The sequence below is a fragment of the Trachurus trachurus genome (assembly GCF_905171665.1).
Source record: "Trachurus trachurus genome assembly, chromosome: 13".
Taxonomy (NCBI): domain Eukaryota; kingdom Metazoa; phylum Chordata; class Actinopteri; order Carangiformes; family Carangidae; genus Trachurus; species Trachurus trachurus.
This window is the reverse complement of record NC_139892.1, coordinates 10,519,719-10,547,457: the sequence shown is the minus strand read 5'-3', so window position 1 is coordinate 10,547,457 and position 27,739 is coordinate 10,519,719. Positions and strand designations below refer to the sequence as shown.

The 27,739-nt window shown below is 43.7% G+C and overlaps 2 protein-coding genes across 2 annotated transcripts in view; one reads left to right on the top strand and one right to left on the bottom strand.

Moving 5' to 3' along the window:
- The window catches only part of LOC310996207 (beta-secretase 1-like), a gene marked incomplete at its 5' end in the record, with an annotated part of 61,265 nt that overhangs the window by 2,089 nt on the left and 31,437 nt on the right, over positions 1-27,739 (bottom strand). The gene's annotated exons all lie outside the window — the stretch shown is intronic.
- Positions 914-26,455, top strand: bace1 (beta-secretase 1). Its single transcript, XM_083985394.1, has 9 exons — positions 914-1,048; positions 17,510-17,598; positions 18,343-18,559; positions 20,515-20,652; positions 20,756-20,890; positions 23,440-23,541; positions 23,716-23,865; positions 24,586-24,757; positions 26,185-26,455. Exons 1-9 carry the CDS (start codon positions 974-976, stop codon positions 26,421-26,423), a joined length of 1,317 nt encoding a protein of 438 aa, XP_083841520.1. The 5' UTR covers positions 914-973; the 3' UTR covers positions 26,424-26,455.

The window sequence follows — 27,739 nt, the reverse complement described above, 5'->3', positions numbered from 1 at the left end:
GTGTATTACCTTGACGCTGGTGATGATGATACCCGCTCGCTCGCTCGCTCGCTGGCAGCTCTGAAGGATGCAGCGGGGTGGATGGAGGAGGAGGAGGAGGTGAAAGACTGGAAGGGCTGAGAATAAACTAATGAGCGGGTCGGGAAGAGGGGGAGGAAGGAGGAGGAGGATGCGGTAGTAGGATTACGGTACAGCCCGCCTGACTGACTGACCACCGACCGACGAGTCGACGACAACACGACGGTTTCTCGCCGTTTGACATGAGGATGTGTGGAGAAAACGACGTGACGGGCCTGCGGTTTGATCACACACGGCGAAAGGAGGAGGAGGGAGGAGGAGGAGAGCCTGCAATCACCGGAGGAGACACCGACGACGGTTGCCTGGCTGCTGCTTGTTTTTTACCGTTAGCCGCGGGGAGGTTGGTTCAACTGCCAGCGTAACTAGGTAACGGTAACGGTAGTCTCGTTCGAATTTGGAATTCAGCCGTTACTTTCCTGTCGTGAAGAACGAAGACACATTTATTTGCGGTTGTCAGCTGCGGTGCTAACATGTTTTTAGCCGTCATCTTAGCATCATTGCCACCTGTCAAACTGAACGGAGCGCCGTGAAGTAAAAAAAGAAAAAATCAAACAAACCCACCACCCACCTCCTCCTCCTCCTCCATCAAAAAAAACAAAAAACAACTTTACCGTTATTCAACATGGAGGCGTTGACGTCGCCGCCTCGCTGCTGGTTAACGGCTCTGTTCATATGGACGACTTTCTTGTGTTCATCATCAACGGTCATCAACGGTCAATCCGCTCCGGACGCCTCGGGCCTGCTGCCTCTGGCCATCCGCGTGCCACTGCGGCAAGGCGCTCGCGCCGAACAGTCACCACCGTCGCCGGGCAACGCGGCGGCGGCGAGGCATCCGACGCGCAAGCGGAGAGGAGCGGGAGCGGCGGCGGCACAGAGCGGCATCAGCTTCGTGGACATGATCGATAACCTCCGTGGGAAGTCCGGGCAGGGTTACTACGTGGAGATGGCCGTGGGCTCTCCTCCGCAGAAGGTAAAAAGGGGCTTTTATGTGCATGACGTGATGTGCTGTCTGTCAAAACACTCACACACACTGACTGGAGCATATTATAAGCATGGTCTGTGCAGCACATCATAAAACCAGGTGCAATCAAAAGAATCGATCATACTCTTATTATATAATACACTAAAATAAATAAACAAAAAGTCCGGCTCCTTTTGGAAATCTAATTCTCATCTTTGCTCTCTCTCCTCTCTGCAGTCCAGGACTCTTTACTGATATCAGCATCTATAAAATAATATTGCATTTGTTGGACTACTAATTGGACTATAACTTAATTAAGTGGTGAATCTGTATGTGTGTCACATGACTAGCAACACAACAAGTTACAATATAGTAATACAATAGCAAATACAAGGTTAATTGAAGCACCAGATCTCTCTCAAGGGCCTACAGCAGTGCAGAAATCAAAGTAGAAAAGATGTTATACAACTCTGTCAGTGTGACATCACTTTGAATTTATAATACACTTTTCTAACAAAGGTGCAGTATGTATTTTGTGGTGATCCAAATATCCACAGTTTCTTAAATGTTTCTAATATAGAATAAAAAAATGTTAAAAAGCGAATTTCAAATTAAAAGTGGCAAAATTTAGTCCAATACCGTTGATGGTCGTGCAGTGACAGATGGCCTGTGTGTGTGTGTGTGTGTGTGTGTGTGTGTGTGTGTGTGTGTGTGTCAAAGTGAGAGAAAGGCCTGAATGATACAGACAGATAATGGAACCATTAATTCTGTGGAGTGAGCAGTGCCAGCTGGGTGCAGCTGTGGTGTACAGGCTGGCACTCAGAGGACGACTAGAGGGAAAGAGAGAGAGAGAAGAGAGAGAAAGTGATGAGATGGTAGAAGAGGAGAAGAACAAAGGTGACAATGGATGATGTGAAACAGAGAAATAGGTAGATGGCAGGAGGAGAGAGGGATGGGAGATGAACAAGGAAAGAAAGTGTGACAGAAGAAAAGTGTGGGAGACAGGGAGTTTGAAGTGAGGATGTGAGGATGTAGGAATAAAAACTATGCTACAGGCTGATAGGAAACTGAAAGAAAGACCGTGGAGAGATGATGAATGTGATGACGGGCTCCAAGGTACTGAGGTGGCACTGGTGCTTCCTGTATCAATGAGAGAGAGAGATGGAAAGAGGAAGAGAGCTGCTGGATGGTTAGTGAGAGTGAGTGAATCAGTCGTTTGAGGTCAGTGCAGCAAAGACAGTCAACACATTGTTTTGGCCTCTAAAGTGAGTGTCCACCAACATTTTCATGTTTCATTTCATTTTTGTGCTGTTATTATGATACCAAAATGTTGATGATGCTGATATTAAAGCAACACAGCTTCCTTTGAGAAATTGTTTATATTTTACCACAATATAGACATGGTAATTCACCCACAATCAAAGTTTAAATGGTGTCAGAGCTCAAACAGACTAAATAAAATACAGTTTGAAATTTGCAACCACAGTGATTTGAGAAACTGATTAAGTAGTATTCAACATCATCTGTGGATAGTCTTGTTGATGACCTGGATGGAGATCCCAAACATTAAAGATGATCCCAGACATTACCGTAAATTATGAAATATACCTGCATATGCCAGCTTTTTCATTTTACTATTCATTTTATTTTAGTTTCTCATCCAGTGCACATCCCAAAAACATTTACATCATGATTGTAACTAGGGTTGCACGGTATACCGGTACTAGATTGGTACCGGGGTACTAACGCATTTAAAACGGTACCATACTGCGCTTAGATGGGACCGGTACTTTCATTCTGCGCCGCCAGCAGCGGTGACGTCGCCGCGTGAAGTCGCCGCATTGTAATTTGAGCCGCGAGGAGCGAGAGAGCGAGTCACAAACGAAGCAAGGTGCTTTTTATCATTACCGTTACAGCGCCACCTGTCCATGTGCCTGTGTTTGTGTGTGTGTGTCTGTGTGTGTGCGCCGCGCGCGAGAGAGAGACGGTCGCCACAGCCTCGTTAATAAGTTTTGTTTTTACCGCGGATCACCACTGGCTGCATGCTCTCTCTGTGTCTCTCTCTCTCCCTCTCTCTGTCTCTCTCTCTCTCTCTGTGAGTGAGTGAGCACGGCGAAGCAGCGCTACGCAGAGATGAATTAACGGAACGATATTGCGTTGATGGGGGTGGGAGGAACAGAATCAATTTGGTCTACATATGGGAAACAATAGGTGTGTGTTTGAGTAACATGAACGTTTGTGTTTCATTCTATAAACTACTGATAACAATTTATCCCAAAAATTACAACTGGTCAAAATAACAAAAAAAGATGCAGTGTTTTCAGACCTCAAATAATGCAAAGAAAACAAGTTGATGTTCATTTTTAAACAGACATTTTTTAATTTAGGACGAGTTCAGATTAATATAGATGGAATGTTAATCCTGCAGCAGCAGTAACTGTTAACTGATTTCCTGTTTTATGGTCCAAAATTTTTCTATTAAAATAAAGCCAATAATGACATTTTTTGTGTTCTCTTTTTATGTGGAAAAGTACCGAAAAGTATCGAAAAGTATCGAAAAACATGTTGGTACCGATACCGGTACCAAAATGTTGGTATCGTGACAACACTAATTGTAACCTTGTTGCACCATCTTGTATCATGTCTGACCTAATATTTGTGTGCGGTATGTAACCACAATACCAGCACCTTGATTTCTGCTCTGTACGGGCATTTTTCTATTTTTGACAACTTTTTTGTAGTGTGCGTATCATTAAAGACCGGGTAAACCAAATTCAGTATTTTTCTTCTTATCATATTAATTAGGCCTTAAATGTGTCCCTCAAAACATGTAAAAAATATTTTTCCCATTCATCATTTCCTTGAGGAGCTAGGCCTCAGAGACTGTTCTGTGTGCAGGTTTAGAATGGGCGGGCTTAAATCATGACCGCTTTACGTAAAGCGGTCATACTTACATAAACCCGCCCCCTGCTCTGCTCTACGTATAAATACATTCAGCCAACTGACTTCAGAGGTTTTCTGTCCCACTTGCTCTTCAGTCTAGCTGAAACACGTGAAACAGCCAGCTAACTAAACGTAGCTCATGTTCACACACAGGGGAGACCACTACTGTCTTGTTCCTTCATATTAGGAGTTTACAGCGCTAACGTTAACGTATTCACACCGTGATAAACAGCCACCGCGGGGAGAGAGGCTGACTCCCCCGGTCACACACCCCTCGCAAGTCGCAACGTTAACGTTACACACACACACACAGCAGCAGCAGCAGCAGCTACAACACCGTCTTTTGACCAGAGTCTCCCTCATTAACACACTGTCCGACCAAACAGCCTCCTCTCCCCCCAAACAACCACACACACGGGAGACCAGACCAGCCATACTGTACAATCACGGACGGAAAACACCGAGAAAAAAAAAAAAAAAAAAAAAACTCCGCCGTGGTCTCAGTCCACCACACGTCCGAGCGGACACACAGCTGATCAACCCATTTCTTACCTTCACTCTGGTGTCTAAAACAGGCAGCAGCACCAACAGTTTATTAATCCACCGATCGATATTATTCCCGTTATTGGCGGTCTGCCCGTTTCCTCCGTTTGCATTGTGTGAAAGAGAAAAAAAAGTTTTTAGCCGCGGTAGCAGCCGTAGCCTCCCGGCTCCACCGTGTTGTTTCCCCCGGTCTGTTTCTTTTTTTTTTTTTTTTTTTTTTTTTTTTGTCAAAATTTTATTTAATTCCTCAAAACATTAGGAAAGAGGAAAAACAAAAAAACATAGTGAATAATACAGGGCACAAGGGAGTGTGGTAGATAAACGATAGACAGTACTAACAAACAAGACCACAATAAAAATAAAAATAAAAATAAAAAAGGGGAACAGAACCAGAGCAGATGCACACAGAACAAGATACAAATAAATAAAGATAGAAAGAAATAAAAGAATAAGATAAATGAATAAATGTCAAAAATTGAATGAAGAATGATAACAATGATGATAGCAATAAAGTTGCAGTAAAATAAAATAATAAAGTGTAAAAATATATATATATAATATTTTTTTTTAAATTCTGGTGCGGGAAGAAAAAAAAAAAATTCCAAACAAAACTATTAATAGTCATTAATACACTCTGAGTCATATTAATTATATATTATAAATACACTAAAAACAATAATAAAAAAAAAATAAAAAAAAAAAATGTAAAAAGATGCTCTGATACCACACAGCAATAACAAATACTTCACAGACAAGACTCACACACACAGAAACAAAGACAACCACAGACAAACAAGACAAACAGGGCCTGTAGGGTTAGACAACCCTAGAATTTAGAGGAAGAGAGAGAGAGAAAAAAAAAGGGATAAATATTAAATAAATAAATAATAATAATTATCATAGAAGCTATGACGCGTTAATTTTCTGAATATGCTCGATGGCCTTAGACCAGGTCAGAAGAGTGTCAGATTTTGCTCCATTGATTCTGGCAGTAGATCTTTCTAGTAAACAAATATCAAAAAATAAATTAATCCAAAGTTTATTTAGAGAGATAGCGGGTTCAAACCAATTTTTAATAATAGATTTTTTTGTTGCAGTTGAGGCTGCCATTAAGATCCGTTTCTCCTGAAAAGAAACATACACATTGGGGTTATAACCCAGTAAATAAAGAGCAGGACAGGTAGGAAGAGATTTACCAATAATTTTGCTAACAATATTATTTACATATTTCCAAAAAGAATTAATCAGGGGACAGTGCCAAAACATATGGAGGTAATCCCCTTTCACTGAGTTGGAACAGTTGGGGCAAGCATCATTATCTATCAAGTTAAATTTAAATCTGCGTTCAGGGGTAAAATAAAATTTGTGAATGAACTTGAAATGAATTAACTGATGGGCTAAATTCTTTGATGATGAAAATAAATTAAACCATATTGTGTGCCAGTCACAAACCAGATCAAGAGATTGTAAAAAATGTTCCCAGCCATATAAAACAGGAAGGGGTTTCAAACCAGTTGAAACTAGTTTGGTATAGATTCGAGAAACTAGTTTGTACTTTGAGGAGAGCAGAGCTATTATTGGATGAGAGCCGAGAGAGACATCCCAAGGAACCCCATAAGTTTTTAAGGCAGTGCGGAGTTGGAGGTAAAAAAAACCACGAGGAACCTGGGATGGAAAAAGAATTTTTAAGGTCTTGAAAGGATCGGAGGCCTTGGTCATCAAAGATGTCACCTAATACCTTGATCCCCTGTTTAGACCACTCGTGACAGATAAAGGGCATTGACCCAGTTAATAAAGCATTATTGTGCCAGATGGGAGAGGAAGAGTGAAATTTACACGCAATAGACAAGTGCTTTTCAATGCAGTACCAGATAGATAATGTGTTAGATACGATGGAACCCATATGTGATTTAGCAGTTTTAAGTTTAACAAACGAAAAAGGTAAGTCCTGGATTCTGATTGGATATGTCATAGCGTTTTCTATAGCTCGCCAGGGTACTTCTGAAGTGGGATCCAACCAGACTTTAAGAGCTCTAAGATGAAAAGACCAAAAGTAATGTTTAAAGTTTGGTAGAGCAAGACCGCCAAGTACTTTGGGACGGGAAAGAGTAGAAAGACTTATCCTAGCTTGTTTCCCCTTCCAGATAAAGTTTCTACATAAAGACTCCAGGTCTTTAAAAAAGGTGGTTGGTGGAGGAAGAGGGAGCATGGAAAATAAAAAAGTAATTCTAGGCAGAATATTCATTTTTATAGTAGAGATACGGCCAAACAGGCCACAGTTCAGGGATGACCAGGTATCAAAATCTTTCTTTACTTTTATTAAAGCAGAGTTAAAATTGTCTTTTATTATTTGAGAGATTGTTGGCCTTATAGTGATACCAAGATATGTAAAACCCTGAGGTTGTATGGATACTGGAAAATTTGACAGATTAAGATTTGTGGGTGTGAGGTGGAGGGGCATAAGGATGGACTTTGACCAATTGATTTTATAGCCGGAAAAGGAGCCAAAAGTTTGGAAAAGGTTGAGAACGTTGGGTAGGGAGTTGGCGATGTCACTTAGATACAAAAGAATGTCATCTGCATACAAAGAAATGTAATGAGATGTATTCATAATTTGGACAGGTGTGATGACATTATTTTGTCTCAATGCAAGGGCTAATGGTTCCAGCGAGAGGGCAAATAGAGCAGGAGATAATGGGCAGCCCTGTCTGGTCCCTCTTGTCAAGAAGAAGTCACAAACACCAGGGTGACCAGTCTGGACACGTGCAGATGGGTCTGTGTATAGTGTTTGGACCGTATGAATAAAATAGGGGCCGAAGCCAAAGCGTTTCAACACTGCCAATAAAAAACTCCACTCCACACGGTCAAAAGCCTTCTCCGCATCTAATGACAAAATTGCTGAAGGATGTTTCTCAGAAGCTGTATCTATTACATGTAATAAACGACGAATATTGTCTGAGGCCATCCGACCCTTCACAAAGCCAGTTTGGTCAGGGTGTAGCAAAGAAGAAACAACAGAGTCTAACCTTCGTGATAAAACCTTGGTCTGTTTCTGATCCTCCACTGTGTTGTTTACCCGGTCTCCTCCCACCGGGACACGGCTGCTGCTCAGCTCGGACGCGGTGTCACGGCGCCGGGCGGTCTGGACCGGGTCTGGACTCGCTACCAGGTCCAGAGATGATTCACTGTCTCTGCTACTGCTTCTCCTGTCAGGACACTTGAAGCTAAAGCTAAGCTAAAGCTAAGCTAACGTTAGCTAAAAACTTTATTTATTTTTTTCACACAATGCAAATGGATGCAACATGCTAACCGGTAACGAGATGTAAACGGGAGCAGCATGGTGGATTATAACCTGTTGCAGCTGGATGAAGCTGCTGCTGCTGGGACTGTTTTAGACACCAAGAGTGAAGGTAAGAATTTCCTGAAGTTGTATCAGCTGTGTCAGTGCTGAGGACTGGGGTGTGTGGTGGAGTGTGTTTGAGGTCACGTTTAGGTTGTGTATCAGGGACGGTCAGTGAAGTCCAGCTCTCCTGCCATGGGGCGTGGTCTCTTTGCCTGCAGCGCGACCACATCGCGACACGCCCCCACCGTTCTGAACCAGAGAAAACTGCTCATTTATTGACAACTTTGATGCAGAATTTTATATACTTAACGACTTTTTTAGTCCTCCAAATTTGACAGAGTGGTTAATAATATATTTTCCTGTGGTATTATAAACTTAAAACACATATTTATTCTTGGTTTACCCGGTCTTTAAGTCTTTAAACACCAGAGGGTGCCTGACCTTTGACCTTTAGAGTCTCTGACTGAAATAAATCAACTTTTATATCCCATGCTATATCATGTAACATCATAACATTAAAGGTCATCCATGTGTGTCCCTTATATTATATAATGTTGAATGCAGGACAAAGAGAAATTAAAAATAATAATAATAATTTGACAATTTATGCAAAAATATAATTGAAAACTTTTTGGTGACTGACAGCATATTAAAAGGCCTCTGAAAGCATTAAAATCTCATGTATTTCTCAGTAACATAAAATATTCATGACTATTGACCGAAAACCAGAGTCTGAGCCCAGAAAAGAGTTCATCAGTCATAAAGTTAATCTGCTTTATTGAGCCTGTGGCGACGTCATGTTTTGATCAGGTTTGATTGAGAGTGGGCAGAGAGAGACCTGCAAACAAACCCATGAGTCACATGGTGCGTTGATGGACAGTAGGTCACGTCACCTCTTTTCTAACGGAGTTCAGTTCAAACCTCCTGAGAGAAATACAGTCTTTTTTTTTTTTTTTTTTTTATGGCAGGAAAAAAGGTTGTCACGTGGAGCGCCATTGCTCAATACTACACAGCTAATAAAGACGGTAGATTTATGATACATCCTGGACGGGAGATGTTTTGAAAGCCGCACCCTTTCACATCATGATACCAAGCAACTGTGATGCTTTTTTTTTTATTTGATTTGATTTGATTTGATTTGTCAGTAGAAAAAGAATTACAAAAACTGACGAGGATAACACAGAAAAGTCCAGGACTTATTTCCACTGTGGTCCTCTGAGACGATCCAAGCTAGGTAATAAAAACATTAACATCAGTCATTTACATTACATGTTAAATACAGCTTTGCAAAACACAAATACACATTAAACGAGGATTATGTGTATTTGCAATACACCTTAAAGAAAAGTGCACACATGAGTCACTCGAAAGCACGTTGCAGGATGATGGAGGAAATACTCTACTGCTTTAAAGCAATACTTACCGATCTGGCATTTCACTCAGCACAGCACAAACATTTGAAAATCAACAGCTCCACCTCCCTCACAAGTCCCACCCACCTCTCCCTCCTGCCGCACCTCCACGTGCCCCCTCCCTCCCTGCTGCATGCGTTGGCATGGCAACGGTAAACAGAACAGGAACGCGAGTGAAACGGGAACAACACAAACAAACACAACACCGGAGTTTTAAACCATATAAACGGACTCAGTGATGATGACTGATGAGTTTTATAATAAACTGTTGTTAGCCTACTGCTACTGGAGACGCAGGGGAAGTGATTGTTACAGATTACAGTTCTCAACGAGCCGGGCTGGCGGCCGGACCAGCGCCACCTGATGCGCTGGTTCAGGGCCAAAATAAATCCAGACCGAGCCGAGTCGAGCCGCGCCGGTCCGGAGTTCAACCGGGTCCGGACCGTTGAGAACTCACAGAGCTAACAGTAGCCTAGCCGTTAGCACAGAGCTAACAGTAGCCTAGCCCGCTAGCCGTTAGCACTGGATGCTTTATAGACACATGTGACTTCCTGTGTTTACGTATCACTCGGGGCTGCTCACTATCAACGTTACAATATCAGACATGGAACTCCACGACCAGCTGCGGCTGCAGTTATTGGTCTTTTAGAAAACTATTTATTTCCAAAAACCTTCTTTCTAGTGTGTGTTGTGACTAGGGATGGGCATGATTAATCGATGATCGATTATTGATCGTTAAGAATTTTATCGATCACGGAAATTTTTTATCGATTTATTATAAGGGATCATGTAGAGGGGCAGAGGTTGTCATGGAGAAATAAACCACGGGTTGAACCGCCACCTTACCGTGGTGGAGGGGTTTGAGCACCCGAATGATCCTAGGAGCTATGTTGTCCGGGGCTTAATGCCCCTGGTAGGGTCTCCCAAGGCAAACAGGTCCTAGGTGACGAGTCAGACTAAGAGCGGTTCCAAGCCCCTATGAAAAAGAAAACATCAAGGAAGTGTACGTCGCCCGGACTGGCGTTACCGGGGCCCCACCCTGGAGCCAGGCCTGGGGTCGGGGCTCGCAGGCGAGCGTCTGGTGGCCGGGTCTTGGCCCACGGGACCCGGCCGGACGCAGCCCGAACGAGCGACGTGGGCCCGCCTTTCCGTAGGCTCACCACCCGCGGGAGGGTTCAGAAGGGGCCGGTGCCATGTGATTTGGGTGGCAGCCGTGGGCGGGGGCCCCGGCGACCCAATCCCTGGACAATGACTCTGGCTTTAGGGACATGGAATGTCACCTCGCAGGGGGGGAAAGAGCCTGAGCTCGTGCGGGAGGCTGAGAGGTATCGGCTAGAGATAGTCGGGCTCACCTCCACGCACAGCCTGGGCTCTGGAACCCAACTCCTTGAGAGAGGCTGGACTCTCTTCCACTCTGGAGTTGCCCATGGTGAGAGGCGGCGAGCTGGTGTGGGCTTGCTCATAGCTCCCCAGCTCAGCCGCCATGTGTTGGAGTTCTCCCCACTGAACGAGAGGGTCGTTTCCCTGCGCCTTCGGGTCGGGGATAGGTCTCTCACTGTCGTTTCGGCCTACGGGCCGAACGGCAGTGCAGAGTACCCGGCCTTCCTGGAGGCCCTGGGAGGGGTGCTGGAAAGTGCCCCAACTGGGGACTCCATCGTTCTGTTGGGGGATTTCAACGCTCACGTGGGCAGCGACAGTGTTACCTGGAGAGGTGTGATTGGGAGGAACGGCCTCCCCGATCTGAACCCGAGTGGTGTTTTGTTATTGGACTTATGTGCTAGCCACAGTCTGTCCATAACGAACACCATGTTCGAGCATAAGGGTGTCCATCAGTGCACGTGGCACCAGGACACCCTAGGACGGAGGTCAATGATCGACTTTGTAGTCGTGTCATCTGACCTCCGGCCGTATGTCTTGGACACTCGGGTGAAGAGAGGGGCTGAGCTGTCAACTGATCACCACCTGGTGGTGAGTTGGATCCGCTGGCAGGGGAGGAAGCTGGTCAGACCTGGAAGACCCAAGCGTATCGTGAGGGTCTGCTGGGAACGTCTGGCAGAATCCCCTGTCAGGGAGGTCTTCAACTCCCACCTCCGGGAGAGCTTTGACCGGATTCCGAGGGAGGCCGGAGACATTGAGTCTGAATGGACCATGTTCTCCGCTTCCATTGTTGACGCGGCCGTCCGGAGCTGTGGCCGTAAGGTCTCCGGTGCCTGTCGCGGTGGCAATCCCCGAACCCGGTGGTGGACCCCGGAAGTAAGGGATGCCGTCAAGCTGAAGAAGGAGTCCTACCGAGCCTGGCTAGCTCGGGGGACCCCCGAGGCAGCTGACGGGTACCGGCAGGCCAAGCGGACAGCAGCTCGGGCGGTCACGGAAGCAAAAACTCGGGTCTGGGAAAAGTTCGGGGAGGCCATGGAGGAGGACTACCGGTCAGCCTCGAGGAAATTCTGGCAAACCATCCGGCGCCTCAGGAGGGGGAAGCAGTGCTCCGCCAACACTGTTTACAGTGGAGGAGGGGAGCTGTTGACCTCGACTGGGGATATCGTCGGGCGGTGGAAGGAATACTTCGAGGATCTCCTCAATCCCACTGACACGCCTTCCGTCGAGGAAGCAGAGGCTGAGGACTCAGAGGTTGATTCATTCATCACCCAAGCTGAAGTCACTGAGGTAGTCCGGAAGCTCCTCAGTGGCAAGGCACCGGGGGTGGATGAAATCCGCCCTGAGTACCTCAAGTCTCTGGATGTTGCGGGGCTGTCGTGGCTGACACGCCTCTGCAGCATCGCGTGGCAGTCGGGGACAGTGCCTCTGGACTGGCAGACCGGGGTGGTGGTCCCTCTCTTCAAAAAGGGGGACCGGAGGGTGTGTCCCAACTACCGGGGGATCACACTCCTCAGCCTCCCGGGGAAAGTCTATTCCAGGGTGCTGGAGAGGAGAATTCGGCCGATAGTCGAACCTCGGATTCAGGAGGAACAATGCGGTTTTCGTCCTGGCCGTGGAACGCTGGACCAGCTCTACACCCTCCGCAGGGTGCTCGAGGGTGCATGGGAGTTTGCCCAACCAGTCCACATGTGTTTTGTGGACCTGGAGAAGGCTTTCGACCGTGTCCCACGTGGCATCCTGTGGGAGGTGCTCCGAGAGTATGGGGTCGGAGGTCCCTGTATGACCGGAGCAGGAGCTTGGTTCGCATTGCCGGCAGTAAGTCAGACCTGTTCCCGGTGCGTGTTGGACTCCGGCAGGGCTGCCCTTTGTCACCGGTTCTGTTCATTATTTTTATGGACAGAATTTCTAGGTGCAGCCAAGGGCCGGAGGGGGTACGGTTCGGGAGCCACTTGATTTCATCTCTGCTTTTTGCAGATGATGTGGTCTTGTTGGCTCCCTCGAGCCAGGACCTTCAGCATGCACTGGGACGGTTTGCAGCCGAGTGTGAAGCAGCTGGGATGAGAATCAGCACCTCTAAGTCCGAGGCCATGGTTCTCGACCGGAAAAAGGTGGCTTGCACCCTCCAGGCCGGGGGAGAGTTCCTGCCTCAGGTGGAGGAGTTTAAGTATCTCGGGGTCTTGTTCACGAGTGAGGGGAGAATGGAGCGTGAGATCGACAGGCGGATCGGTGCGGCGGCCGCAGTAATGCGGTCATTGTATCGGTCCGTCGTGGTGAAGAAGGAGCTGAGCCGAAAGGCAAAGCTCTCGATTTACCGGTCGATCTACGTTCCCACCCTCACCTATGGTCATGAACTCTGGGTCATGACCAAAAGAACTGGATCCCGGATACAAGCGGCCGAAATGAGTTTCCTCCGCAGGGTGGCGGGGCGCTCCCTTAGAGATAGGGTGAGGAGCTCTGTCACCCGGGAGGAGCTCGGAGTAGAGCCGCTGCTCCTCCACATCGAGAGGAGTCAGCTGAGGTGGCTCGGTCACCTGTATAGGATGCCCCCTGGACGCCTCCCTCGTGAGGTGTTCCGGGCATGTCCCACCGGGAGGAGGCCCCGAGGAAGACCCAGGACACGCTGGAGTGACTACGTCACTTGGCTGGCCTGGGAACGCCTTGGGGTCCCCCCGGAAGAGCTGGAGGAAGTTTCCGGGGAGAGGGAAGTCTGGGGATCCCTGCTCCGACTGCTGCCCCCGTGACCCGATTCCGGATAAGCGGCGGACAATGGGTTTATTTTTTCATAACAACCAATAAACTCCATATAGCCTAAGTATTATTATACAGGCCTATTATTATTATTACATGGTTTAAGAGTAAAATAATTCATTAAATATGACAGGGCACGTTTGTGTCGCGGACTCGTTGCAGCAGAGACGGGAGCTGAGACACCGCGGCTCCGCCCGCTCTGATCAGCAGGTTTGGTTTTCAGCAGCGGTGTGGAAGGAGCCTCCACTCTCTCTGTAAGTTACAAGCTACAAGTCATTTATCTAACATCACAACTAGTCCGAAGCTGTTTAACGACCGTTAAAATGAAACTTAAGGTAAATATCCTGCAGAGTTTGTTTCTCTTTTCTGTGCCGCGCTGATCAGAGCGCCGCTCCGCCGTGTGTTGGCCACAGAAAAAACAATAAAACACACGCTTTCACAGTTTGAAAGTGCTTGTGATTTTTTTTGTACAAGAGCAGCCAAACACGAGGCTGAAGAGAGGGGGACAGCAGAGCTGCTCTGACAGCTCAGCTGCAGGTGAGCCAGGCAGCGCAACGGTGCTTTTTTTTTTTTTTTTTTTTTTTTACCTAAATGATGCCGGCACCGTCCCTCCAGGTGAAGCACAAGCACACAGACGTCCGTGTACGTTGTTGTCTGACCTTCTTCCTTCACGGGGACTGCCCTGGATTACTGGCACACGCCATAGCCGCACGCATTTTTAAAAAAAATTATGATTATTAATATTAACGATTAATCGATAATTGATTGTTAATTTTCCCAAAGATCGATCAAAAAGATTTCTTCAAATGCCCATCCCTAGTTGTGACTCTAGTCTCCTCTGCTCTCTGTGTCCTGCTACTGCTCTGTCAATAAGCGTTCTTCCTGGTCGGGAGGGGGGAGAGGAGAGGGGTGATTACATATTAAGTAGGTTCGGTCGCTCGTCAAATCTTATTAATCGGACCGAATAATATTATTGGTCAGACTTTTCTCAGAATTATATGAGAATGAAAAAATGATGAGTTTTTAACCCTGTTGGGTTTCTCTTACATTTTAATGTATCATCAGATTATTAATAGCATTTTAACTTAGACAAAGAAATGTGCAAAAGTTCAAGAAAGGTAAGTATTGCTTTAAGCAATCCATCCACCACCTCTTCACTGCTACTTTAAACCTGTGTTTCGAGCTGATTAATTTAATTGATGCAGGGAGACTGTTCCACGCTAAAGCCCCACTATATAATAGGCAAAGGTGCTTTTCCCTACTGCTGTTCTGAAAGTCACAGTGTTGACATTGTAAAGGCTTGCCCTGGTCCTGTGGTCGTGACTATTGTTAACCCGCCTGAAATAATCTTTAAAGTAAGAGGCTGAGTTATTGAATAGGACATTGTGTACTGCTCTGCTTTTGAGTATGGACACTCAATCTTCTACCTTCAGCCATCCCATGGCTCTGAAGTGGTGCATCGTCAGGTGGGTACGGGGGTGAAGTTTTAGGACCACTCTAATAAGTTTATTCTGGGCAGTTTGTAGTCTTTGTCTTAGGTTTTTTGAAATGGTACTAAACCAGCTTGTGCAAGCATAGTCAAAATGGCTTTGTACTAGAGCTGTAGCAAGAATCTTCAGGGACTCCAGGGAAACATTACCTAATGTACATCAGATGAGATCCAAGACTTGTGTGAAACAATCAAGCACAAGAGTGCCGGTCAAGAAGGGGGGGGGGGCTGGTAACAATCTCATCATATAAAATTACCAGTCAGGATGACAACAAACTATCAGGCCCTTTGCAGGTCTCTAATAAGTCTCAAGATGTTTTTAAATCAAATTATCTAAATGTGTTTAAGCCTTTAAAAGCCCTCACATCCAGTTAAATAAACCTTTAATATAAATAAATAAATAAATGAATCTGTTCGTGGAATAGATTAAAGACGGCGTCAGGTCAAAGCGCTGTGTGATTCAGTGTCTCAGCAAAGAGCCAAATGATGAGATCCCCAGAGCCGTAATGAATGTAATAAGTGATACAAGACCCTGCGTTTAACCGGAGATGCTCGGTGGAGGCAAAAAAAATAAATAAAAACGTTGGTCATTTACTGTAACTTTCACTTTATGTTACGTTCGTTCTGCTCTGGTAACCATGAGATGGTTTCTCCTTTACGGTGCAGGAGGGGCAAAGCAGACGGGCGCTCTGCCAGGGAGGACAGGAAGACATGAGGTCTCAGTGTGTCAGGATGCAGCCTTTTGCTTTTGTGTGTGTGTGTATGTGTGTGTGTGTGTGTGAGTGAGCGGTCATGTGCATTATCTTGCTCGGGGCCAGGTGACTCAGTATATGTGTGTGTGTGTGTGTGTGTGCCTGATAAAAAACAAAACAGATTATCCCGTGCAGTCAGCAAAAGTCTGTCAAAGAGGAAATCACAGTGTGTCCAGCGTTGTTACTGAGGAGGAGGATTGTGGTGCTTTACTAGGAGCTAGAACAACAATAACGATAATCGATTATTAAATTAATCTTCAACTATTTTGATAATAATAGGTTTGAGTAGTTTTTTAAAGAAAAAAAGTCCAAATTCTCTGATTTCAGATTCTTAAATGTGAATATTTCTGGTTTCTTTGTTCCTTTATGACAATAAACTGAGTCTCTCTTTGGTTTGTGAACAAAACAAGACATTTGAGGAGGACGTCATCTTGTGGTTTAGGAAACACTGATTGACATTTTTCAACATTTCTTAACATTTTATTGACCAAACAACTAATCGGTTAATCATTTAAATAATCGACAGATTAATCGACAATGCAAATAATCGTTAGTTGCCGCCCTACTAGGAGCACAGCAAGCAGAAAGTTTAGGGGCATACACATCGTAAAACAACTTGCAAGGCAAATATTAACATTTCCTTTTCATTCATAATCCTCACACACATTCGTCTGCCACCTGTAATGACAATTCCCAGATTCCCTTCTACATTTCACCAGTGTTAGAAGAAAAACCTGGCAAATTTACTGGTTGCACATGTGCAAATATATCCAAAATTTACTTGCACACTCTGAAATTTTAGGGATAAAATGCGCCCATATAGGGGTCGCCTGGGTCTCTGTTTTAGGGCCAGCATGTATAGGCATGTGTGATGTGTGTATTTTGTTATTATTAGGGGATTTCAGGCCCCAGCTCCCCAATAGAGCAGCACTTTAGTGGATATTTAAAGAGCCAATCCATTATTGAACAGCTTGCTGTGGCTGTATGGCTGCCTGTCTGTCTGCTTCATCTGTTTGGGTGTATCTGTCGATCTGTTGTGTTATCTGTCGTCGATCTCATCTGGTGTCCCGTCTATTTTCTCTGCCGATGAATACGGTGGTCATCGTCATTCGAACTGTGTGGGCCGGGAATCTTTAAACATAAATGAAAATATATGATAGTATGAAGATGCATATTGTAGTGTACAGTATTTAAAAAACAAAACAGCAGCAGGACAACACTGTAATGTATAAAGTGTAAGTAAGTTGTTGCTGTCTGCCGAGCTGCTCCATTCACAATTTTCCACTCGGGGGTTTTCGACTGAATGTGCAAAATATGATAGTCACATAGAGATGCAGACAGGAGAGAGAGAGGAGGGGAGTGGATGGGCAACCCGAGAAGAGAGGATGGTTAGAGAGGAGACGCAGAGGAGAGGAGGGAGGGGGGGGGGGTTACTGAAGGACATTTAGGGCAACAGGAAACAGCACAGGACACAGAAAGGAAGGAGAAAGAGATGGAGAGAAAGATGGAGAGATGACAGACAGATAAACTACGTGCTGTAACTAAGACTCGCTAAAATAAAATAAAAAATAGCCTGTAACCATAAAATAAGTTAATAAGTTATCAATAGAGACATTGAACCCTCCCACACAGTAAATTTAGTTTCTACAAGCACATGTCTGTCTCCAAGGCAGCAGCAGAGTTACAGATTTAACTTTGCCCTTTAGAGAATGAACAGAATCAATTTCACAGTGTAACCCTATCGTCAGTTTTACAAACCTATTGTTTTCTGCAGAAAGCACACAGCATGTATTTGATAAATTGTTCTCTCTCTCTGTCTCTCTCTCTCTCTTTATTTCTCTTTCCTTCTCTCCGTCTCATTAGTTGAACATCCTCGTGGACACAGGAAGCAGTAACTTCGCTGTCGGGGCGGCTGCTCACCCCTTTCTGCGTAGATATTACCATCGCTCACTGTGAGTAGAAAAACATGCAGAACTATATACTATACAGCCACATTTGATTAAAAATAAATGAAATAACAAACATTTTTCCTGTAAAAACACAAGAAACAATCCATTGTTTTCCCTAAAACAAGCTTTTTTACTGTATCATAGTGATGTCACGATTATGGATTTTCTTGGTACGATTATTGTCAGAGAAATAATCATGGTATTATGATTATCACGATTATTATGCATTAATTAATTTCACAACACTATCTATATAAAATCAAATATAGTCAAAATAATTAGTAATATTTGAAGTACGTATCTATTAACATATGACCAATTATTAATCCTCCAGGGGAAATGTTTGATATTCAAGTCATTAATTGTCATCTGTATCAAATGTTTAAGTTTATTTTAATTGTTGTTTTTGTTTAATTACAAATGATAAGCTAACATTTCACCAATTACATTACCGGTAGGTAAATTGACATTAATGTAATTTAACCCAGTTACTGTGCATTTACCTTTTTTTTCAGTGTCCTACTATTATTAACCATCCAACAATAAATGGATTGACATTTTGTGTTTTTATTATATATTTTTTTTAATACTTTATTGCAAGGCATCAACCTTCACATACATAATCAGTCATTACATTTTCTTTGCAATATTGTACCTTGTTTTTATTGTATTATTGAGAAAACAGTTTATATTTTTGTCATATTGCTCCTTTAACCCCTGACCCCCTTTCTCACCGTCCCCTCACAGCTCCAGCTCGTACCGTGACCTCGGCAGGAGCGTCTACGTTCCCTACACCCAGGGTCGCTGGGAAGGGGAGCTGGGCACTGACCTGGTGTCCGTCCCACACGGACCCAACGCCACGCTGCGCGCCAACATCGCCGCCATCACCCAGTCGGATCGCTTCTTCATCAACGGGTCCAACTGGGAGGGGATCCTGGGACTGGCCTACGCCGATATAGCCCGGGTGGGTGGGTGAGAGAAAGTGCAGCGCAGCAATCAATCAATCAATCAATCAATTTGTTTATTTCGGGCATGTCAATTTAAATCATCATCATCACACTTTATCTTAGTTCGAGTAATACAATACACATGGCCGAAAGGGAAAGCGGGAGAAGCAAAAGCTTATCTAGTCCCGCCCCCATTACCCACAGAATAAAATCTTTTCCATAATCAGATCATATCATAATCTTTTTCTTTTGTTTTTGCTTTTTTACATTTTGATATAACATTCTTTTACTTATGACATTTGACATAACATGTTACAGCAGAAGGTAGTGTGCAGATCATATCATAATATTTTCGTTTGTTTTTTCTTTTTTACATTTTGATATAGCATTCTTTTACTTATGACATTTTGACATAACATGTTACAGCAGTAGGTAGCACATAGAGCTGCAGTCTAGCTCTAGACAGTACATATAGATTACGTGTGTGTTTGCACATGTGTCCATATTTGCCAATCATGAGTGAACAGCAGTCTCTTCCTGTAGCCTGACATGTCACAAAGTCACAAAGTGGTCCAATCGACAGCGAGCAAAGTCCAGTGTACTTATTATTTGTTGGGATGGTGTGAGAGCCCTCTTTTTTTTTTTTTTTTTGCCTTTTTCTTTTATTCATCCATCTCCTCTGCAGCCTTTGCCGCGTTTAACACACTTTTTGTAGTCGGTTCAAAATTCTCTGTTTGCAGCTGCACACAGCAACAACTACACACTGGCACTTCAGTAGGAAAACCAGCAGATGTCAAAACCTGGAGAGATCACAGTCTGCTCTGTTGTAATCTCATCTATAAACCGATAGAGTCGAGTGATTTTTACCTCATATTTGACCTTGTCTGCTGGTGGAAAATACATTTAGGGGAATTATTATCAAAAGTTATATACTAAAGCATACTTTCCAAGACACTGTAGATTACTTATCCTGTGGAGGATCAAGAAAAAGCAAAATAAGCTAGATAGCTGAGGTCTGATCTTGTCCTGCAAACACTCAGTACTTTAAATGAAACTTGAGAAAACCAAATTATTGCCTTAATCCGACTATAACTGGACAACTGAGTACATGTAAGCGCGTTAGTCCGACTAATATCAGAGTTCTCCAACTCCGATTAAGACACCCAGATAATGCGATCGGAATTCGACTTCCCCGCAGAACCCGGAAAAAAAACATCCAAGAAAGCCAGTCGCAGAAGCTATTGTTGCTAGCTGTACGATTAACCATCTTGCTGTTGTTCGAAAATGCCGGTCTGCCGCCTTATCAATCAATCAATCAATCAATCATCATTTATTTGTCATTGCCATAAATAACAATGAAATTACGTTGGAGCATACAACCTTACATAGTGAAAAGTGCATAGTGCATAGTGCACCTGGTGTTTAGGAGGAGGACAAGTTCCCGTCAGTTATTCGATTTTCTCAGTTGCATGTAAACTGGGACGAGGACAGAAGTCCGATTAGACTCCAAAATTGAATTTTGAGCCTAGCTTGATTCAGCTTGTGCATGTAAACGTACTGACTGTCACTGTCTTGACTGAGAATCGTTTGCCAACAGATAAACTTTCCACTCTTTTCCTTTTCTTTCTGAATTCCTAATCTGGTGTAAGAGGATGATACTGTGACGACAGTGGATCTGGGGGAAGGATGTTGTTCTCAACATCTGGAGGGTTTCATGAGAAAATAAAAGTAGTACCTTATTTGTAAACATGAGGCCAAACCCTTTAATCTGTTTGTAGTATGTATGTTTGTGTATTAATACTGGATTTTATTGTGTGCAAAGTAATAAGTGGTATAAGTCAGTGGTAAGTACTGGCTGCATGTACGTACTGTAGGAAAATGATATTTTAGAGGCAGATGAAGTGTTTAATCTTTAAGAAATGTAAAGCTGCTGGCTAATAATAGCAGCTCGGGTCTTTCTCTCCCTCCTCAGCCTGACGAGACACTGGAGCCGTTCTTCGACTCTCTGGTTCGTCAAACTCCCGTCCCCAACCTCTTCTCTCTCCAGCTGTGTGGAGCCGGCTTCACCCAAAACTACTCCCTGGGCAGCGCTACTGTTGGCGGCAGCATGGTGAGTCACACACACACACACACACACACACACATAAAGTATCATATTTTGGAGCCGGTATTGAATTCTGTTTTTTTTTTTGTTTTCCACCCTCTGCTCTCAGATCATTGGCGGTGTGGACACGTCGCTGTACGTCGGAGAGCTCTGGTACACGCCCATCCGCAGGGAATGGTACTATGAGGTCATCATCGTACGTATTGAGGTCAATGGACAGGACCTCAACATGGACTGTAAGGAGGTGAGAGCTTTTTTTACTGATTAAACCTTTAATGTCAATGAGACACGAGGTCTCATTTCCAGCAGAGACATGAAGTACAATACAATACATGGCTCAATGACATGATGCAACCCAATGTCAATGTGGTATAACTGGTATTTTTTCCATAAAAATCTGACTATATACAGAAAAACACATTTGGATTCAAATGTGGAATAAATGTAATTCACTTTTGTGATGCAACACTATGGGCTCTATTTTCGTAAACTAGGTGCAGGCGCAGCGGATCTGCCCTGCGCTTCGCCTTCGCTTCGCCAACGAGGCGTGTCCAGGAGCAGTTTGCAATTTTCCTTCGAAGCGCAGCGGGGCGCATCCCGCCTACTTCCCTCCCACCGGCGCAAATGGCATAGAGGGAGGAGAGAAGGCGTGGAGTGGGTTTGACACAGCCGAGTCAGATCTTCACCAATCAAATGAGCTCCTCTCCTCGCCTTTAAATCCGCCGCGCGCGCGAGGCGCACGTTTGATTTCACCGTGGAAGAGGGAGGCAATTGACTTGGTGCGCACACGTCACCAAGACCTCACAGGCAGGTTTCCACAGTTCCAGGCACATTTAAATGCAATTAATAATCACAATAATCCCTATTTATTGTAACTATCTGAATCAGCACATACACGTGGTATATCTATATCGATTGTCCCGTCACACTGATGACAGATCAAAGGCTGTCGGCATGCGTAATGGAAACTCAGCCTGACTGAATTAACACAGATGAAAGATGAGGATGGATTACTGCTGTGCTGACACTACACACTGTGCCGTTGCGATGATCTGCTATATTTATTTATTTACTTATTGATTTATTGAGCCGCATCGTCACGCGACCATAACAAATAAAACTGAAAACAAATAAACTATCATCTCTCACAGCAAGTGAGACGGGAGGAAACTGATGTTCTGGTCCGGTCCAAGCTGGCAGTGTCCGGTCGCGCGAACAGACCTCACGGGCTGATGATGCAAAAGTAATCTGGGAGGGAGGAGGTTATGATGTTATCCAGGTTTGCTCTGACATATTGAGAGCTGTTGCCCAGTAAAAAAAAACAAAAAAACAAAACACACACACACACACACCTTTTCTATTAATAAAGACACTCATATTTAGTAACCTATATTTAAACCCGTGTGCACAGATCACAACATAAACAAACAGCTGTGCGTAAAGGAGGCATTACGGAGCGTCTCTCTTTTTCTATTTTCTTTAGAATTTACCTGAGATGGGAGATGTGAATATCTGCTCACTATGATGCCGAGGCTGATTGTGGTTTGCTGTGAGAGATGATAGTTTATTTGTTTTCAGTTTTATTTGTTATGGTCGCGTGATGATGCGGCCGCTCGCCCGCTAATAAATGAATAAGTAAATAAATAAATATAGCGGATCATCGCAACGGCACAGTGTGTAGTGTCAACACCTGCTCTTGGGACATCCACGGCTGCTTTTTTGTCCCAGTCCCTCCCTGGTTTCATCTGTGTTAATTCAGTCAGGCTGAGTTTCCATTACGCATGCCGACAGCCTTTGATCTGTCATCAGTGTGACGGGACAATCGGGGAGCATACGTCAGTCCGACTGCCCACAAGTCCGACGGCTCATTTCTCCGACTAGCCATTCTACAGTGTTGAGGTTAGGTTTAGGGTAAGGTTAAGGGTTAGGGCTACTTAAGTCGGAGAAGTGGGAGGTCGGACTGATGACGCAAAAATAAAGAAATGTATGGTCGGAGTCGGAGAAATGGGTGGTCGGAGAAATGGGTAGTCGGACAGACGTCATGCGCCCGGGACAATCGATAATATAGATAAACGTGTATGTGCTGATTCAGATAGTTACAATAAATAGGGGTTATTGTGATTATTATTATTATTATTATTTATTGCATTTAAATTTGCCTGGAACTGTGGAAACCTGCCTGTGAGGTCTTGGTGACGTGGGCGCACTGCGAGCTGGGCAGTCAAATTGCCACTGCGCTGGCTGCGCTTCGCCTTGCGCTGAGAGTAGACCAGGTTGGAGCTGGCAAGCTTTCAGCGCACTCTCCGCGCGGTCTATCGGCAACAAATTGTCACTGCGCCAAGGTGAATCTGTCGACACCCCCTGCTGCGCGACCACACCCACATCAGAAAGATCTACTCCAATTTTATGGTTTATTCAGAACAAGATGTATTTTTTATAAGTTCACTTAAATCCACTGTAGGTGGATCAAATATTTAATAGATTATCATTCTTTTGTGGTTAAACCATTTGACATTTTCAGGGGCTTGAGTCTTACTTTTGTTAAAAAGAATTGTTAAATGTAATTTCAAATGACCAACATGAATACAAAATGTACAAATCTGATTTTATTTCTTTTTAAAGATAGGTTTAAATTGCTCAACTTGCCAACCCTTATTTGTCACTGACTCACATACATTTACATAAAAATGCCAAGTGGAAACATATTTGACTGACAGGAACGATTTAATGGTCAAACACTGATACTACAAGTCATTTTAGAGATTTTAATTAATGTTCCTCTGTCTTTTACAGTACAACTATGATAAGAGCATCGTGGACAGTGGCACCACCAACCTCCGGCTGCCGAGGAAAGTCTTCCAGGCTGCAGTCAAGGCTATTGAAGCAGCCTCTTCGGTCAGTCCCCATGTATCATATTCACTTTTTCTGTCTCTCAACAATTGATTTTGTCAATTAACTCAGTATCAAATAAGACAATAGTGAATTTTCTAACGTCCAGCCTCCACTTGTGACCTTGATTTGTAATGAGCATGTATGGGAAAGGAGATAATGGATGGATGGGTCTTTCAGACTGAGCAGTTCCCGTCTGGGTTCTGGCTCGGGGAGCAGCTGGTGTGTTGGCAGGCCGGCACGACGCCCTGGCACATCTTCCCAGTCATCTCCCTCTACTTGATGAGTGAAAACCGCAACCAGTCCTTTAGAATCTCCATCCTGCCGCAGGTAACAAATGTGGTCACATAAAAGAAGTTCTCAACTATACTGAAGTCTTGAGCTACTTCCGTCCCCCCTGGATACATAATTATAACATTAAATCCTCTTTTTGTGCAGGGTTAAAAGAATTATGATAAGAGTGTTAAATACTGTTTAAAGACAAATTGTAACTTTTCTATCTACATGACGTTTTAATTAAAATTATAGTTACATAAGGTGTTTAAATTAATTCATCTGTAATTCTGAAGTCATAGGTGCTTTCATTGAGTTTTGTTTTCTCTGTGCACTCGTACTGTACAGATAGTTGCTGTATCCTTCAGATAACTCTCTCATCTAGTCTTCAATAGAAGAGAGGCGTGCTTCATACTGTGATGGAAGAAAAAAAAGAAGAAGAGAGAATCAGCTTTGAATATGTTTTCTAAAGCTTTTCACAAAGCTCTGAAAAGACATGAAACATTTTCCTTTTCAAAGCCACAAGCCTTAAATCTTAGCGGTTGTGTAATGAGTGAGATTCGACAGGGAGAGTTCAGGGCCACAAACCTGTGGACGACTGAGAAAAAGAGTCCAAGAAGCATATTCACAGGAAATAACAAGACTGATGCTGGATTCATTAGGTTGAGTTGATGCATTTGTCATTGTTCAGTTAAACATAAAAACAGAACATGTGTGTTTGTGATGTTTCTAACACCCACTCACCTCCTCGATGTGTCTCTTTCTGTCCCTGTGCAGCAATATCTGCGGCCAGTGGAGGACGTGGCTTCGGCCCAGGAGGACTGCTACAAGTTCGCAGTGTCCCAGTCCAGCACTGGCACAGTGATGGGGGCCGTCATCATGGAGGGTTTCTACGTGGTCTTTGACCGCGAGAAGAAACGGATCGGCTTTGCTGTTAGCACCTGCCATGGTGAGGATTTGTATTTATTTTTATTTAGATAGGGGACAGCCCATATTAAAGGGATAGTAGCATTTTTTTTAAAGTGGGGTTGTATGATCTACAAATAGCCCCTACGTACTTTAATTGCAGTAGAAGACTCTCTGCACTCCTCCCATTAGCAACGCCAGCCCATAGCCCTGCCCAGAGATTTACAGTGTTGTGAACAGACCCAAAGAAACTGCCTATTTTCGCAGCCTAAAAGAGGTTTTACCTGGAAAAAAAAACACAGTTCCATTGTTCGCTATAATATAATTTTTTCCAGCCCTTCAAAGTGCAGGAAAAACACAGTTTTTATTTGGACCTAACCAACTTACGTATCCCTGCGCCCAGGGTTAGCGCCCGCCGATCAGCAGTTGGTTAGCTCCAAATAAAAACTGCGTTTTTCCTGCACTTTGAGGGGCTGGAAAAAATTATATTATAGCAAACAATGGAACTGTGTGAAAATAGGCCGTTTCTTTGGGTCCATTCACAACAATGTATGTTGTAAATCTCTGGGCAGGGCTATGGGTTGGCGTTGCTAACGGGAGGAGTGCAGAGAGTCTTCTACTGCAATTAAAGTACTTAGGGGCTATTTGTAGATCATACAACCCCACTTTAAAAAAATGCTACTATCCCTTTAATGGACATTGTACACATGTAAATATGTCAGATTATAGCCATGGCTCATTTCTGTGTGAAGTCCCCAGGGAGGTTGTTGTAAGAGTAAGACTTGTTGTAGCAGTAGCTCCCAGTAGATGATGGTCTGCCGTGTTTACATCATACATGCGCATGCTCACAAACATCAACAGAGCCACTGGGAGCTACTGCTACAACAAGGCTAAAAACAGAGATCCAATTAATTTTTTCCGAACAACTTTTTCATTTTGCGGCTTCAATGAAGAATATACCCATGCAAGTACAGTAAAACAAAACAAAAACAAACAAACAAAACAAAACAAGAAAACAAAAGTAGTACACATGTGCAGTGACCATAACAAGTAAAGAAAAGGGAAAAAAAAGTTTAAAGCCTCACACAGTTGCACTACAGGAAGGAGTGATGAGGAGGATAGAGAGCAGTTGAGGAAACAGAACAAATAAAGATTACAGTGTATTATAAGGAATGAATGAAAGAATGCATTTATTTATTTAAAACAGGGACAATACACAAAAACATTAATCTTGTAAAACAAGAAAAGATGCTTTGAGCCAGGTTATAGCAACAATTGCTAATTTCCGCCCGTAGTCCCTGGGCAGGTAAAGTGGAAGCAGATACAATATTAAAATCATTGAAATAGGACACAAGTGACATAATGACCATAATATTTTAAAAAGAACATGAGAGTTTATCTAGCATCTGTTCTCCTGATATTTGTGTTTCTAAAAAAAAATACCCACAATCCCATTCTTCCATTTCCCAGTGCACGATGAGTTTCGCACAGCCTCGGTGGAGGGCCCGTTCCACGGCATCGACCTGGAGGACTGCGGCTACAACATCCCCCAGACGGACGAGTCCACTCTCATGACCATCGCCTACATCATGGCGGGAATCTGCGCTCTCTTCATGCTGCCGCTGTGTCTCATGGTGTGCCAGTGGCGCTTCGCTCGCTGCCTCCACCCACACGGGGACTTCGCTGACGACATATCACTCCTAAAGTGAAACAGCGGGGACAAAAGCGCGCTCATAGAGACCCACACTTGTTGAGTTGAGACACAGAACAGAAGTGGATTGGGGTAAAAGGGTTTGTGATGTATGGTGTTACAAAATGTTGGTGCTGTTTAAGGAGAGCTTTGAAAACTTTTTTTTTTCAGGAATATAATATATTAAGTATAGAAAATGCTGACTTCCCAGCATGTGAGGATAACTAGAGCCATTACTAACCTGAAGGACAAACAAGGATGTCATCAGCGTCAACTTTGCCTGTTTACGCCCTATGCAGATCGGCATGGTTAGAGGAACAGAGGTTAAGTCAAAAACGAAACACTAAATCATGTCTTTATTAAATATATATATATACACACAGTATATATATATATAGACAACAGAGGGATGGGATTTTGAATTTTGAAAGATTTGTCTCTTAATGTTGCTGACAGAATCCAGAAGGATTCGGATTTGCACAGAAGTTAAAGAGCAAACGCTAAAAATGAAGAAGCTGACGACAGGTTGTGAAAGCAACACGTCGTCGGATGTGTTTAACGATGGTGTGAATTTAAACATATGAACGTGTGATTATAGACCTATTGTTTGTGGCTTGTGAGTGAATGAAACAAGTTGATAATGTGTGAGCATGCCTGTATGTGTGCACAGCTGTACTGTAAGTGAAGAGTATACAGAAAGACTTATATGAAAATGATACTTATGAAGATGAAAAATGATACTAGCATCTACAGAATTTACACTTTTGCAAATGCCAGCAAAAAAAAAAAAATCTGCAATGCAAATCAAGCATAAAGAGGCTAATTTGATGAAATATCAGATTGTAACAGCATTTACAGTAAAAAAAAAAAAAAAAAAAGTCAGTTTTGCTTTGTGTGAAACTGAGACTACTGAACACTATCAGATGTCACTTTTTCTTTTTATATTGATAGCTTAAATCCATTGTACAGGAAATGTGTGCGTTCCAGATCGTCTATTTGACGACACATACACACACACACACACACACACACACACACACACACACAGAATACACACTGTTAATCAGAGTACACATTACTGCACCATCTGATGATTTGCACATTTAACGACACACTACATGTTAACAAACCAAGACTTAATAGGGCTTCTTTCACATACACAACTCATCACATCTTTCAATGGGGACCATATTATGCTTGGACAAAGAAACCAGCCCAAAGTATAAGTATAAGTTATACACTAAAGAACACTATGTATGTCTACAAGGGACTGTTTGTATTGTCTCTCAGCAAGCTGTAAATAGATAAACTCAGAACTGTATATTTATCTGTCAG

Excerpts from the sequence above, each read along its gene's own strand:
- bace1 (XM_083985394.1), top strand. The coding sequence starts at position 974 with ATGATCGATAACCTCCGTGGGAAGTCCGGGCAGGGTTACTACGTGGAG. Across the intron at positions 18,560-20,514 it reads CCTACGCCGATATAGCCCGG|CCTGACGAGACACTGGAGCC; the intron begins GTGGGTGGGTGA and ends CTCCCTCCTCAG. Across the intron at positions 20,653-20,755 it reads CTACTGTTGGCGGCAGCATG|ATCATTGGCGGTGTGGACAC; the intron begins GTGAGTCACACA and ends CTCTGCTCTCAG.